This window comes from Psittacula echo, assembly GCF_963264785.1.
Source record: "Psittacula echo genome assembly, chromosome: 7".
Lineage (NCBI taxonomy): Eukaryota > Metazoa > Chordata > Aves > Psittaciformes > Psittacidae > Psittacula > Psittacula echo.
This window is the reverse complement of record NC_137740.1, coordinates 47,351,160-47,367,035: the sequence shown is the minus strand read 5'-3', so window position 1 is coordinate 47,367,035 and position 15,876 is coordinate 47,351,160. Positions and strand designations below refer to the sequence as shown.

Sequence of the window (15,876 nt, the reverse complement as noted above, 5' to 3'; positions counted from 1 at the left end):
CTCCAGTGCAATTTTGACAACTGCAATCTTTTGTTCATTGTTTTAACACTGATGGGCACAGGAATAACCTTCAGTGCTCATCCCCCTCCCAGGACACAGACCTTGAGCACTGCTCAAAGGCCCTGAGGAGCCCTTTGTCAGAGCACATGAGTTCAGCAACCAGCAAACCCAGGCCATGGGAGAGCATCACACCTGGAGCTCCTGGAGGGTGCCACCACAGGCTTGAAGGTACATAGGCTTGGGCTGCAGACCATGCACTCGGGAAACCAGAACCACCTTTTTCGGTTTGTCAGCAAATACAGTTGTATCTAAGCATCTCCTGCTATGCTTACCCAGCAGCCACTGCCCCCAAGCATTTCTATGAAACAGTAGGAACTACCCACACATGCTCTTTTTAATTTGTGTTTACTTGTCTCTTGAAAAAGCCCAAAGAAGCCTACCATACACACCAGCTAAACACAAAACTGAATACTCCAGCATCTGAAGAGGAGTTCAGGCAACCTGTGCCCTACAATTGATCTCCTATTTCTCCCTATGCTTTCCTTCTAATCCTCTATGTAATTACATGAGTTGCCTGATCTTCCCCAAGCTATCAATTCCCCCAAATCCATTTTCAAGTTGCCATCCTTGAAAGAGCCCGGGCACTGGATGAAGCCTTCTCAGCTTGATGCAACCCACGCTGCTATTGATGCCTCCCCTGAAACACACTGGGTGCAGCAGGCCAGATCCTGAGCAAGGGTTTCACTGGCCCAGCCTGGGAGAACAGGCAAGGAAAAGGTATTGATCTGGTCCTTTTAACATGCTAATTTGCCCAGTGGCTGCTTCACTCACTGCCAAGCTGGACACTTCAAAAGGAAACTGTTTTCAAAGCAACAGTGTGTTTTTCAACTGCAGAAAACACTTAAAACTGAAAACAAATGAATTCAAGTTCACAGAAGTGCTGGTCGGTATCCTTCAGCTCCCCAGACAGAGATGTTTGATGTAGGGAAAGACAGACTTGTTAATTAATGCTATTAAAATGTGGCCTGGCAAAATGCCCCTGGGATTTAAAATAAGAAAATCTACTCCCTTTAAGTACACACTTTAATATAAAGATAGCATGTATTAGTGTCAAAAAAATTCAGCCATAATCTCTTGAAGTGCTCCCCTGACTTCCCTCACCACTACTTCTCAGAAGTAAAATGTAGTTAAAACTAAATTTCTGTAATTTCTATAATGCAGCATCAACACTGGAGAACATTTTGGCTTTTCTTAGCATTGATAATGGGGAAAATAAAGGCAATTGTTCAATCTCTTCAGACCACTGAAAATGCACAGCAAAGGCCAGACAAAGCCCTCAGTGTGACAGAGACATTATTAACATATTTTGGAAAGCAGCAGCATTATTGACTTAACGCCTTTGCTACCAACACAGGGTCTGCAATCACAGGCATTCCTCACAATGTGAGGAATGGATACAATGACAGGATTTAACTAATGGCTAGTGGAAGTACTAAAATATATTACATACAGAAGATTTCCAGACAGAACACAAATCAACTGTTTAGCATCCCTGTTTGTGGCTCACATCATGCTTCTAGAGATGGGCTTTGAAAAGCAGGAGCACTCTCCAAGTTAAGGGAGATAATGAGTTGTAGCTCTGACCCACAGCATATCACCCTGTTTTCAAAGATTAAAGAGCTGAAAACTTGAATTTCCCTTCAAGTATGCAACTATTTCCAAGGCTAAAGTCAGCCTTGGTTAGTAAGCAAGAGCAACTGACCCCAAATGAAGGGAGAGCCCCAGCCACCAAGCCCAGCCTGCTTCTCTGGACCCCAGCCATGACACCTCAGTCCAAGCCTCATCTGCACCTGCAGCATCAGCCACCCAACTCCATGCTCCCCTACCCCCACAGCAGGAGGGAATCTGGGATGCTGCTCACCTCTAACCCTGGACCACAAGGGACAAAAAGCCGATCCGAAGCTGTGGGAGAGTACAGGCAAAGGGGGGGAGCTAATTATCAACCTGACATTGGCTCTGGAGCAGGCAGCATCACTGGAGCAAACTTAGTCACAGGAACAAGGCAAGAAGAGATAACACCAGAAAATATGAGCAAAATGGAACTTGTTTCTTTGCCACTAAATTGGTAGCTTTATGGGACTTCATGCTGAATGGTATGAAAAAGAATCCAATTTGCTTTGAAGCGCATTAGTCTAACATCCTAATTATTGTTTACATTGCCATTTGCCTTCTATTAAGAATTGAATAATTACTCAGCGCTCCATAGTTTAAAAATACAAGCAAACAGGATTATCTGGGTAATTAAGACTCTGTACTGCAGCTTTGTACTGTGGCTGTACAAAGTATTCCCATATAACAAGCAGAAGCAATAGCTATCGATTGCCTTAGTTCAAATGATGCTTTAAGGAGTTCCAGCATGCAAGATGGGTAACTCATTAGAGAATTCTGACAAGCATGGAGGGAGGAGAAGCTATTCTCAGAGCTAGGACACTAGCATGAGTCTTTGGTCTTTTACCAGTCACATAGAATAATAGAATCAAACATAGAATAGTTAGGGTTGGAAAGGATCTTAAGTTCATCAAGTTCCAACCCCCCTGCCATGGGCAGGGACACCACACACTAAACCATGTCACCCACAACTCCATCCAGCCTGGCCTTGAACATTGCCAGGAATGGAGCATTTACAACTTCTTTGTGTGTGCCTCTGGGAAAATCACCTGGTCTTCCTCCCTTGGTCCTCCAGCCACTTCAGCACAGAAGAACATCCCTCTTCCTGTTCAAGAGTCCCACCTTGGGCCAGCCTGCCAAAGCCGCAGCCCTTCTGCAGCCTGTATGGTGCTGTACCAGCCCATCAGTAAATAGGAGGTCTGTTTCCAAGCACTCCTCTTTCAGTGTGTTTGTATAGATGAACTTGGTTTTACCGATTCCTTTAGTGAGATTTAAACCCACCCATCTAAGAAAATGTAGACCAGCAACCTGAGTTTTCTCTAGACATCCGTAACTAAATGTGCCAAAGCAAATACCAACTGTCCAGGATAGCTTTTTTCCCTTCTTTCTCCCCCTCCCCAAACCTTAATAGCCCATCCATATTGTACTTTAAACAGCAGGACCACCCCTTCTGGGTGACTATTAGGACAAAAGCAAAGTTCTTGCACATCCCTTTGTTGGTTTAGAGAGCTGTTCCTCAATTTAATTACGCCACCAGGTTTCACACTGCGAAGTTTACTACCCCTGTGAAATTACCTTCAAGTTAAACACTAATTGGACATCCAACAAAAACAAACCTCTCTCACAACCTTGTTTTTCCTTCTGGTTTCTCATAGGATGTAGCCCCAACACGATCAGAGTCCCAGTGTCATACCACTGATTTACAAAGACACAGAATGAAAAACAGTACTTGAAAGAAATATAGTACATTCATGCAGCATGTGTTCTAACTTATATCAATAAACCTTTCAACAAATCCATTCTGAACAAGCCTGTGTTTTGGGAGCATTTAATGAGCCTCAGCTTTATTCCAAGCCAAAGGCAATTTTGAGTAAAGTTGAAATAAAGAAAAGTTAAAAAGAAAAGAAAGCCACTAAAACCAAAAATAAAATAAAATACGGGTTCTTGTGTAATGGTGATGCTTAAGAAAGCAGAACTTTTCTCACAGATTATTTTCTTTCAATAAATAAAGACAGCAGCTCATTTGTGCATGTTTACTCAAGTGCTACCAGCCTCTTTCCCCCTCCATACCAAAGTAAAACCATGGACCAAGTCCACTTCTGCAGCCAGACCAGCAAAGTGCAGGACACACCACCAGGGCTGAGGAGGTCCTTTACTCAACACACAGAAAATGTTGTAAAATGTCATGCTTTTTCATGCACGTGTGTGTGCACAGTCATAACACAGGCAGGTTCCTAGCTCCAGAAACAGGTCATCCCACCGGTGGAGGCTGTAGCTATAGGAGGGCTTCATGGTCACTGGTGACCATCTGGAGATGACACCCAAGGGCCTGCAACCCCACCAGGCACAAGAAATGGCACTCCCTGCATCTCCAGCCATCGCTTCACAACAGCGGTCAGGGTTTCAGAGCATCGCACTTTCCCACACACCAGCTTGAAGTGAGCAAGCAGGCTCCAGAGACAGGGAAAAGAGTGACAATCATAGTCAAGAGGAGACCTTGAGACATGAGGAGCCCACTGTGCAGATATTATACTATCTCTTAAACAAAGAGATCAAAAATATCAAAACAGAACCCATTTGCATAAAATCCAAATCTCTGAGCTCTGCATAAACAGAAGGAGATTTTGGCTGGCGTTTCCAAAGGAAGCTCTTATCTCCTTTGTGAAATGGGTGTGCTACTTTGCATGCTGGTTTATACAAAAGATGTAAATGAGGAATATGCTGCATGCAAAAGGCAAAGCAGCCGACAGCTGCCAATCCCGATTCACAGGGAGAAAGTGCTTCCTTAGTCTCCAGCAGGAAGAAGAGAAGGGAACCAACATGTCTGCTTCCCAGGGAGGTGAAGCAGGCTCTGAATATTCATAAAATGGCCATTTAGTCATAGGAGTGTTAATTGTGTCTGATTCACAAAACTGTGTGACCTCACCTGCTCCTTGCAACATATCAAAAGGATGCAGCATAATAGAATGAAACCAGGTAAGATATTTATCTCACAAGTTTGGGGGGCTTTTTGATGCAGTCTCAAGAGATTGAAGTGTACTGTTGAGCATTTCTTTAATGACTTCTCACAAGTGCAATAAAGACCAAGCTCAGTGGAGTATATTATTAGGCAGATAATAACCCTCATCGAGCCAGAATGTAAATACTGAAGTCATCACACACAAGATGAGTTGTCTGGAAAATTTTGTTTTGCCCCCTTGAAACAAAACAAAGCAACCAGACAAACCACACACAAAAAACAGAAGGTGGTCTATATGCTCCACAAAAGTCCACCCAGACGTGCCATGAAATTCATACCACCACAGCAGCTCATCTGGCTTTCATTCCAAGGACTGTGCTTTTTAGTAGTAACATGCAGAATAAGGACCAGATATTGCTCCCCTGTGTACCAGCAGAAATTTTGTCACGAATTCAGAAGGAAGCAATCCCAGCCTGTCTCCAAGGGATACATGAAGGGACAATTGCTCAACAACTGTAGCTTGACTTCCAAGAGGCCCAGGGAGGAGAAAAGCAATACAAAGCCTACAATAACATTTAAATGGAGATTTTGAAACACACCAGGTGGTACAAAAATCACAGAGGGAGCAAGCCTTGGAAGATCTATTGAGCTACATGAGAGCATAACATAACATAACCAAATCACTCCTTCAGCAGAGAAGAGAACCAACTAAATTTGGTTCAGACAGACTGTGTTTCAATATCGCTCCCATACTCTCCCTGGTAGCTTCCATCTTCGCAGCTCCTTTTAAAACGTAACATGTTGAGTCTGTGCATTTTTTTCCCCTGCCAAAAATAATCAACCTGAAAAAAAATCCTTCTGAAATCTCAGTTCTGCGCCGTCTTAGTCACCCTTCTGATTACCCTTTTGTGCAGCCAGACTGTTCATCAGTGTTACGCTGATGAAAAAGTTGTCTCCGACTAAAATGGGAAAGTACATACAAATTACTTCATTTCCCCACCCTTACGAACCCACCAGCCAAAATTCTTATCACAGAAAGGAAAAAAAAAACTATATATAATTACACTGTACCCTTCTGATGTACACTGAACTGCTGCTCTCAGTGATCACAGCCACTCTTCAAAGCCTCCAAGACAAAAAGAATCTTATCATTCAAATTATTACTTCTTAGGGATGCTCTTATCAAAGTTTGAAGGAAAATTCTAAAAACAGCAGTGATATGAAACCAGGATTGAGCCATATTTTAAATGACACTGGATTTTCTGCCAATTGGCCAATTCACAACTCAAAAAAGCAAGTGTAGATGAAGACAAAGCTGTTGGCTCTCATAACCTTTACAATATCACAGTAAAAATCTCAACTGTCTCACATATTTATACTAAATGGCAGGTCTAAAATTGAGATTTGTAATTTCACAGCATCAAAATCGTCACAGATGGCTACAGTCTATTGCTTCTTTAATCTGTCTTCCTTCCTGCTTTTTTCCCCCCCTCCTCCTCTGAGTTAAAAAGATACGTGTTTTATCATAAGGAAATCATAGCTAAATCCAAACCACATTATGTCAATATGTAACAAAACAATTTACACAACAATGATGCATAAAAAAGAAGTTTAAAATTACTTTATGTCTCAACTTTGCCCTAAAGCACTAATTACCTCAGCCTTGAGATGTGCCACTAGTTGAGGATGGACAATAATCCACATTTATACTCTCCTAAAATGATAGCCATTGACACAGGAAATTGAGGGAAGAATAAACAGCAATAAGAGAAAAGCAATAGCAAGTTTTTGGATTTTTAACATCAAGTACACAGCTACAAATTCAGCTATGAGGAAAGAATCAGTGCTCACCTAATAATTCTACAGATTGGGATCAATTTTTCATAACCTCTCCTGTGACACACCTGTGGAGCTTCTCAAATAAATACAGATTTAATACTTGGCTCCTTTCCCTTCCTGCCCTGAGTTTTTGCATACACACACACATGCACGCATGCTCAGTGAGACAATCATTATCAATAAAGTCAGCTGGAAAAAACAGCAGTCAGAGTAAGGAGATTTTTGTCATCATATTCCAACACCTCCAGACTACCAACTTGATTTTTTAAAAACCCTGTTCAAGGTCAGAGCGTCATTAGCTCCCACTGCAGGAACCACTTTAGATGTGAAGTGGCTTCCCATTATGCTTCCCACACGCATCAGAAATTAAGCAAAAGCCGCTCAAGGAAAATGTATTATTTAAGAATCAGAAGGCTGAGCAAACTTGAAGCAGCTTTTAGGGTAACACAAGTGCCAGTTGGTCTGTTCCAGCGCTGTGCAGCAAGGGCAAGCCCCAGGAGAGGGCAGGAGTCTGACATCTCCCAAGGATCTCCCAACAACTGCAAAGCCCCAGTCCACTGGCCTAAATTATTTCTGCCCACTGAGCTTTTGTCAAACATTTAAGATCTTAATCAATCCACACTCTGACCCTAGGATCACAGGGGAAGATGGATGAGGAAACGGACAACCTCTGACCTTCCCTTGTATTTGTCCTGCCACAGTCAACCTACTGAAAAACAATTGAGGTGAAACCTGCTCACCAGCTCCAGTCCCAGCCTCCCACCCTCTTGCAGCCTTTTCCAAAATCAAAGTCTCTCCCCCCATCCCCAACCCTCTGTACCAAAACCACAAGAATCCTCCTCACTTCATCCTCCTCCTCCCCTCCAGAAACCTGCCAGAGCAGAACATTTGCTGAACTACGAAGTTGAGTGGGGAAAGAAAACGGGAAGGCTCATTCAGTGGTGTCAAAGGCAAAACTGCTTTAGCAGCCTCACTGGAAACCAGAGAGTGAGCTGCATAGTTCTGGTAAACTTCATGAATTCATGAAGAGGAGCTTCCCTCAAAACTGTTCTGGCTGGAGAATGGCAAATGTGAGAAAAGGAAACCACAAATAACCGCTGATGAAATGCATTTAGTGCTTTCAAATTACACACTGGCTCGAATCCTCTCAAAATGACTAGTACAAGCCAATGTCACTCTGGAAAGCCCAAGCAACAGAACATTTCTATCTCCTTTGTAAATATCGCATCACCTGATCTTCGTTTTTCTTAGAAAGCATGAGAATTAGGTTTCCTAGGCCCAAACCTCCTTGCAGCTGAGAGCTGGTAGGTTAAATGACGTCCACCCCCAAGGGCTAGTTCAACACCACAAAAATAAGTTAACAAAAAGCATCCCACTATGACCACTGCCCACCTGCAAAAACCTCAGGAGATTTCCCCTTGTTAGGCAATTAGCTCATCATGTCTGGGCCACTGACAGCAAAAAAATTATAGATGTGTGTCAATTGGAGTGACCCAGTACTGACCTGGTAGGCTTCTAGAAGAAAGCTGAATAATCTCCATACAATAAACCAAGATGCTCCCCGCTACTCCTTCACTTCCTTCCACTCTCAACTCAGGCTGTAAAGTTAACTCCCAGGCAAACCTTCTTGACATCAAGAATATAAGAGCATCTCCTCAGTCACTAACAGCTCCCCCCAGCACCACCCAGACAGTCCCACAGCCACAGGTTCACAAGTTTAACACCACACAGGTTTTCAAGTGTCCATCTCATGGGATTCAAAAACACAACCCAGAGTAATTTAGCCCAGACAGTATGCCCTGCCAACAAGCTCATCTTTGAGCAATCTCTACAGCCCATGGTAATTTTGTTGCCAATATGGCACACTTTGGCTTTTTCCATACAGCAAAAAAGAAATACAAATTAAGGCTGAACTTCATAGTTAGCACTTCTGTCCTGCCAAAGCTTAATTTCAATGCATAATAATGAATTTCATACCAACTGTAAATTATCACTTAAAGGAAATCAAGTAGTACATTCAAAAGACACTGTCCTCTTAGGAGCCTAGCACAAAAGCGAGTAGTTACTTGGCTCTGCTATCTTGCTTTCCATCTCAAGATGGACAGAAAATGACCTAGTGAAAAATACACCAAGATGATATGAAGCAAAATCTGGCTCCAAAGAATTTTCCAAAGACATGCTTCCAAATCTACTAAGGAGTTGAGCACCTTCACTTCAGCACCCAGCAAAATTAAGCCCACTGACCTGTGCAAGAATCCATTAAATTCGATCTAGGTTTATGCTTACATGAGCAAGAGTTTAGAAGCTGAAGCTAAAGATATTTTATTTATAAACTTCCTCCTCTCCTTCCCTAGCCTTTTACAGCTTCTTTTTCCAGAAAGGGGAGGTGAAAAGAACATAGGTATTGAGGTTTCTTTCTTTTTAGGATAATCTGCCTTTTATACAGACTTTAATCCCTAATTTTGCAGCACACAGGATGATGTGTGTGGGAGGGTGGGGTGGAGACTTTTAGCATTTCTAAGAGTATCCTAGCACCTCCATTATTAAGCTGACAATAGAGACTCTCTGAGAAATGAAAATATTTAACAAAGGCAGCAGTGTCAAATATCAAAGGGTATTTAGTGCTAAAAAATTTGCAACAAGTAAAACACCAAAGACTTCCCCTTCCCAAAGTGGAAAAGTAATCCAGCTAAGACTCCTGTTTCCCCTCCCTCCCCCCACTGGTTCTTACCCCACTGCATTATCCAAATGAGTGGTTGCCAGAATTCCCTATGCTTAACAAAGTTCGCTTCAGATAAAACTTGAGAGATTTGTCTTTTTTAAACAATGGTAGCTCGACTGCCCTGCTTTGCAGCCATTCACATTTTGGTAACTATTGTGAGCCAAATCAAATTTAGGTGCCTGCTAGAAAATGTGTTTCCCCTTCTGCCTGTTATGGCAGTATCATTTGTTTTGCATTATATAATTCCTAGCCCTGCCACCTGGAGCTATTGGGCTTCTTCATTAAACTCCTCTGTCCCACCACATCCCACAGGGGCTGCTAATTACTGGCTTTACTCCATTTACTCTCATCTCCAATTCAATTATGCATTCAACTAAGCCTTAATGAAGAGTACAATATGGCTCATCCTACCTTGGCATTCACTGTTACTTTCTTCATAGCCAGCATTGCACAGACAGTTGCCAATGGGCACCAGCCATTCGCCATCTGCCCCACAGTACATTTTTGGCACATCCTTCTCTTCCGAGTTGTTAACACAGGAGCCACGAACCTCCACCAGAGAGGATGTATCAGCCCCAGTAATGGTGTCTGGAAACTGCGCCAGGTTTCGAACTGTCAACGGACACTTCTTATAGAAGACACGAACAGACACCAAAGCGATGCAGGCACCAACGTCCTGAAAAGCCAAGTAAAACCCTTTCTTGCTGAGTGGCCCAACATCCCGTATCTCTGTATTCAGTTTCATGATCCTGTCACCAATGTCCACTTGGGTGAAGCTCTCATCAGCAGCGATGGTGTCAATCTTGGCAAACTGGCTCTCTCGAATGAAACGCTCCTTATCATTGTTTGATTCATAGTAATAAAGGTTGAAAGTCTCTTTGCAAGTTCCCATGACACCTGGCAGGCTGTTGCAGTCTCTTAGGGTGAACTTGATTTCAATATATACCCTTTGAGCCCCCTCACGGGGAATCCAATCAGTTCGTAACCAATTATTCTGACTGGGCTCCATCACATTGCAGACTTGATAGGTGCGGATTGGAGTGTTCTTCTCATCCATAATGCTCACTTCCTCCCACTGCAAAGAGTGAAAGGGAAAGAATAATACATCAATATTAAAAGGAACAACAGAGCTTCACAGCAAACAGGATCTGTACTTCCACAACTAAGGCAGAAACCATATTTTTTCCATTGGAGGAAAACAAACAAGCAAACAAACCCAGCAGATCAAGTCATAGCCAGTAGACATTAACTACTTGGACATTAAAAGAATCTTTTCAGAGAAACAAGCTTCAAAACAAGTAACACCTCAAGGAGCAAGCATGTGTTTTAAAGGCCTTTTGAACCAATTCAGGAATGTTCTACCAACCAACTACGTTTATCTGCACTGCAGTTTTGTCCATAGGACCCTTGCCTAGGTAAGGACTATGCATGGCACTTTACAGAATCGACAGCAGATGAGGCAGGTAATGCATGGACCTTGCAGGTAATGGCCTCAAATCAAGTTCAGGCACCTTCATAAGTGTCAGACTAAAGGGCAATATAATTAGGAAACAACAATACAAGCACTCCAAAGAAGTTATCAGAAGAAGAGATCTTACCCTAATTCAATAGTTCGGCATAATGAACTTAGAAAAGGAAAGCACACATAACCAACAGCTTTTAAAAAAAACTTGTTTTAAGGATTATCATAGACAGAAGAAAGTTTATCACAGAGCTCTCCTGGTAGACAGAGAAGAGGAAGGGGCATTGGGGAGAGATATTTTCCCAGCATAGCACTTGAGTATCAGAAAAAAATCCTTCTTAAAAAAAGAATATATATAAAAATATATTAGATAATGATACACTGTCTGGGTTTGCAGGCAATAAAAGGAACCATACAAAATTATCCTTGGAAAGCAGCAGTAACTTTAAAGAGACTCCCCAGAACTGCTTTTCACAACTACTGAAGCCATGGCTTTGATAAACAGAAGTCTTCTTAACGTTAAGGGTCTTCTTGTATAATATCCTGCATTCTTCTCACAAGGATTGCTCTTATGCAAGTGATTTTTACTTAAAAAGATTCCAGCTTAGCTGAATCCGTTTATAGAATGACAGTAGTTAGCACCATGAGTCACTAGGAGCAGAAAGAATAATATTTTATTTGCTGCCTAGAGATAACTGCAAATTAAAATGAAGGGGGGCAGAATCAATACCCAGCATGTCACTCCTTTCCACAGAAAAGGAAAAAATAAATCTTTAAATGTCATCTATCAGTGTAAGTGTAACAAGCTGTTAATAAGACAACAGTGTTGTTTAATTTACATCTGCCACAAAGCTGGTTTACTGTTACAAGATTGTCTTTATGATCCATCACTTTCCATTCTGCTTATCTTCAGAATGTCTACACTACCTATATTGTGTGTGGTACAAGAGAAAGGAAGAAGCAGAGGGAAATAATACTTGTTGATGGGATTTCCTTTAGTGTATTTACACAATGGAGGATGCTGCTAGAGGATTCAATAAAGAGACTGCTGAGGTCAATGAACAGACTGCAACTAAAATCATCAAGTTTCAGATCAGGTTCTCAACAAATTCCTGTCTCTTAACAAAAATACAAATATATAGGGCTAGGTTTCTTATTTCATGAACACACACACACACACACACACACACACACACACACACACGTGTCTTACTGCCAGAGATAAAAGTAACTACAGCCTCATGTTTCCAGCCACTGCAAAACATTTGTAACTCTAAATATACGGACTGTAACTTTCTGTTTTCAAGTTGAAATTAGCTTTTGTAATTCAAGTTTCCTCACGGTTAAATGATGGAAAATAAAACATTCTGGCACAAAACCTACCTTTTAACTGTGAAATGCAAGAGTAAATCATTAATTACATTTATAATGCAATTCATTAATTCCTCCAGGGCTACTGTATATTTGGTTACTGCTAATCACCCTTAAATGACTACGTTTATCTCCAGCCCTTCTTATTCACACAATCCTCTCACCTCAGAAACTGTGTGGTGTAGATCTAGAATAATGCTTTTTTTTTTTTTTTTTGTATGGACAAAAAGGTACACACAGTTGAAGAAAAATCAGCACCGAATGACAGAATCTTCCCAGGAACATAAAGGAGTTCATTTCTACTGCTTGAAATAAATCTGCAGCATATGAAGTTTGAATAAATGCTTTCCAAGCACTGTATCTCAGAGACAGACCATGTACTCTTAAATTTTTCACTACTGCCTTAAAAATAGAACACACATATGTAGGTTTAGTGAAACGAGTCACGTCCACAATAAGAGCACACATTTCCTTCTCAAGCTCACATGGCGCTTTCAGAGAAAACATAGGGGAAAAGGGGGAATCCAACAGCCATTAATAATACACAGTTGTCCTCTGATCATCAATTCTACTACCAACTTCTTAAAACTTTTATTTTAGGTCCCGTTTTAATACACAGCGTAGATATCACTTGGAGAGCTGTATGAAAGACCCCGTCTCATTAGCTGACATTTCCAGGGTACAGGATTAACAAGGAAGCCCGACTCTCACTGAGATAGAGCTGTACCTTCCCACACTGTCAAAGGATGAGGGCAATTGCCTGCAATCAGCAGTAAATGTGCACCGTGGGCGCTGCTAGAGGCCTGCCAATCACCTCCCCACTCTTTGAAAAGCCGAGAAAAACGAGCGTCGGTGACAGCAGTGTGCTCAGGCGGAGCACAAGCCAGGACTGTAGTCAAGTTCACTCAGAACAACAATGGGGGAGCAAAACAATCCCCCATTCTCCCATGTTATGGTTATTCAGAGCTTATGCATAATGCATCACCAGCCGATGCAACCTTGGATTCCTTCCACTCACTTCTGTTTCCTTAGCTCTGCTTCTGCTAATTACAAGTGGGAACGCACACAAAACAGTAAATTTGTGCATTTCCTGAAGAATCCACTGCTTTGTTGTCAGCAGGTCCTGATCTTTCAACACTTTCATTTTTCAGTCAGTTTGACTTAGTTACTTCTCCTTAAACATACAAAGACATTTTACTCATTTAGTATTTAAAGGATTTGGGATGGGTTTCTTTATATTAATATTTAGTGGGCATTGCTGGCATTTTTCTGAAATTGTTTACTTGAAGAAAAAGCCTTTCTAATTGCTTATTGAAAAAAAAAAAAACAAAACCAAAAACAAAACAAAACAAGAGATCTCACAAAGTACAGTCTCCATCAGACCCTACCAGCTCCAGTGTTCTCGAGAGTTTCCCCACAGAGGTCACAGGCACCCTACAAGATGAGGATGCAGCAAGGTGCCCATCCGCTAACAGAAAACTAGATCAGTAGATATACCTGGCCTGCAGCCCACTAGACAAAAGGGCTCTAAACCCCCAGGATGGATATGTGAATCTCAATGTCATCGCATCACTATCAGCCAGTGGACTGAAGCAGTCTTCTCCTACAATTATCTCTTTGAAAAAGTACATAAAAAGAATCTCCAAGGAATCACCATCAAGCACTGGGTGTTTCAGTTTATCTGGTCAGAAATTGAAACATATAATGTTTACAACCTAAAACAGGACAACTGTCTCATCACACCAAAAGGTCTCTCTTGTATATTGATCCCTACTCCTTCATCCAGAAATAGAACAGCAATTGTCCTGAGCATCTCCCAGCCAAGACAGCCTATAGATATAATAATTACAGCCAAGAATGCCAGTTCAATCGCCAGATCACATTTCTTGTTGGTATTTCAGTTTTAAATAGCAGCTAAGCCCATGCCTCAACCAATCTCCTAATTCAGAAACCTCTTTTCTGCCCTTTTGGTTTCCACTTCTTCCATGACAGAACTATCCAAAGGGAGTATAGAGTTTCTCCAACAAAGAGTAATTCATTGGGTAAGCCAGGGAAGAAATCTGACCTTCCTGCCACAATCAACAATAATCGAGCCATTAGGACTCTCTGAAAGTTACTAATCACCCCCTTTACCCTTTTGATCAGATAGCGGTTTAAAACTTACCCCTCCTTCCAGGGGACTCGCTATCCACCCCAGTTCTCCCTGAACTGATCTGGAATCCAGCAAGGTAACTGCAGAAAGGTACAAATAAAACAGATTAAATTTCAGCTGCCAAAAAGGCAACATTAAAACAAACCGTTTACCTGAGCGTTTCCATATGCGTGAAGCACGATCGCATCCACCTTCAACTTGAAATGAAATGTTATTTCCGACTGCGCCAATACCTCGTACACTTTGAAACTCTCTCTGCTTTCGAGCTGAGGAATAGCACATCCATTCCTCCGCGGGATAAAGCCGCTCACAGGGCGCGGGGTGAGCGGTGAATCCCCCCCGACACCGAAGAGCGCTCCTGCCCGGCAGGAGAAGCGGACGGCGTACCGGCCAGCTGGGACCGGGGCGCTCCCGCCGCGCCTGCAACCGGCGCGCCCGCATCTCAGCGGGGAGAAAAAGGTTACAACTTATTGGGACCGCGGGAGCTCGCGCAGCCCGGTCCGGGACACCGAGCACCAGGAAACCTCACGAGGGGCTCCCCAACGAGAGCGGCGCCCCCCGCCCGCCCGCGCCGCAGGCTTCCCCCGAGGGACGGGCTGCAGTACGGCCCCGGGGAACGGCGCCGAGCAGCTGAGAGCTCCCGGGAGAACCGGTTTCAATGAACCGCCCTCCCGGCCCGGGGAACCCGGCGCGGCGGCGCCGCTCGAAGGAGCACTACGGTCCGGCCCGGCTGAGAAGACCGGCGGCAGCGCGACGGGACCGCTCTGCTCCGCAACACCTGTGCCGCCACCGTCGAGGGACCCCTGGAGCGCCTCTGGGGCAGGTCAGCGGCTGCCGGACGCCCGGGTAGCGGCCGGGGCAGCGCGGTTCCGGCGGCCCGGGGAGCGGCGGGGGGATGCAAGGACCCTCGCCCGAAACTTTCCCCTCGGCGCCCCGTTGAGGCAGCGCAAGCCGGCCGCAGGACGCGCGCGGCGCCTCACCTTCGTTGGCGGGATAGACCCGGGAGCCGGTGACGGCGCCACAGACGCCGACGAGGAGCGGGAGGAGGGCGCAGAACGGGACCCCGGCCATGCCGCCGCCGCTCCGGCCGCTCTATCCCAGCGGAATAACTGCCTACATGGGGCGCGCGGCGGGCCGTAGACATTGCCAAGGGGGCGGGGCTCCCCCTGTCCGTCACGGCCGGTAGCCAATCGCCTCCTGCTCCGCGCCGCCCGCCCCGCCCCGGCCCGCCTCCGCCGCTCGGCGGCGCGGAGCGGGACCGCGCTGACCCGACCTGGCGGAGCGCAGTGAGTGGCCGCGGTCCCGGCGGGACGAGTGGGCCCCGGGGCCGGTCTTTAACGTTGACAGTGTCCGAACACAAAAACATGACTGAAAATGAGGGATAAAAAGGCAAAAATAAAGGGTTAGGAGCAGTCCGCGCGCTCTGCCCGGTGCTGCTGGGGGAGCCGCACACACGCACCTTCCTCACTCCCAGCCAGCGGCTGTCCCAGCTCCCGCGAGCCTCCCGCCGCTGCTCCCCGCCCGGCGAGGCGCCACCGTTGAGCAATAGCGCCACCTGGCGGGAGCAGTGCGCCCTCGGTGCCCGGTGTCCTGGGCCGGGGGGTGCGGAGGGCGCTAGGCCGAGAAGCAGTCGCGTTCCCACCGCGCCGGGCGACGAGCGAGCGGCTCGGCCGGACGCGCAGCAGCTCCCAGGGGAGCTTCCC

The 15,876-nt window shown here is 44.6% G+C and overlaps 1 protein-coding gene across 1 annotated transcript in view; it reads right to left on the bottom strand.

Moving 5' to 3' along the window:
* The window catches only part of EPHA4 (EPH receptor A4), a gene marked incomplete at both ends in the record, with an annotated part of 102,102 nt that extends 86,858 nt beyond the window's left edge, over positions 1–15,244 (bottom strand). The window contains 3 exons of the mRNA XM_080622595.1: positions 9,600–10,263; positions 14,186–14,253; positions 15,154–15,244. Coding sequence (XP_080478721.1) covers positions 9,600–10,263; positions 14,186–14,253; positions 15,154–15,244 — 823 coding nt within the window. The remainder of the gene's footprint in view (positions 1–9,599; positions 10,264–14,185; positions 14,254–15,153) is intronic.
* Between the last annotated feature and the right edge of the window lie 632 nt (positions 15,245–15,876).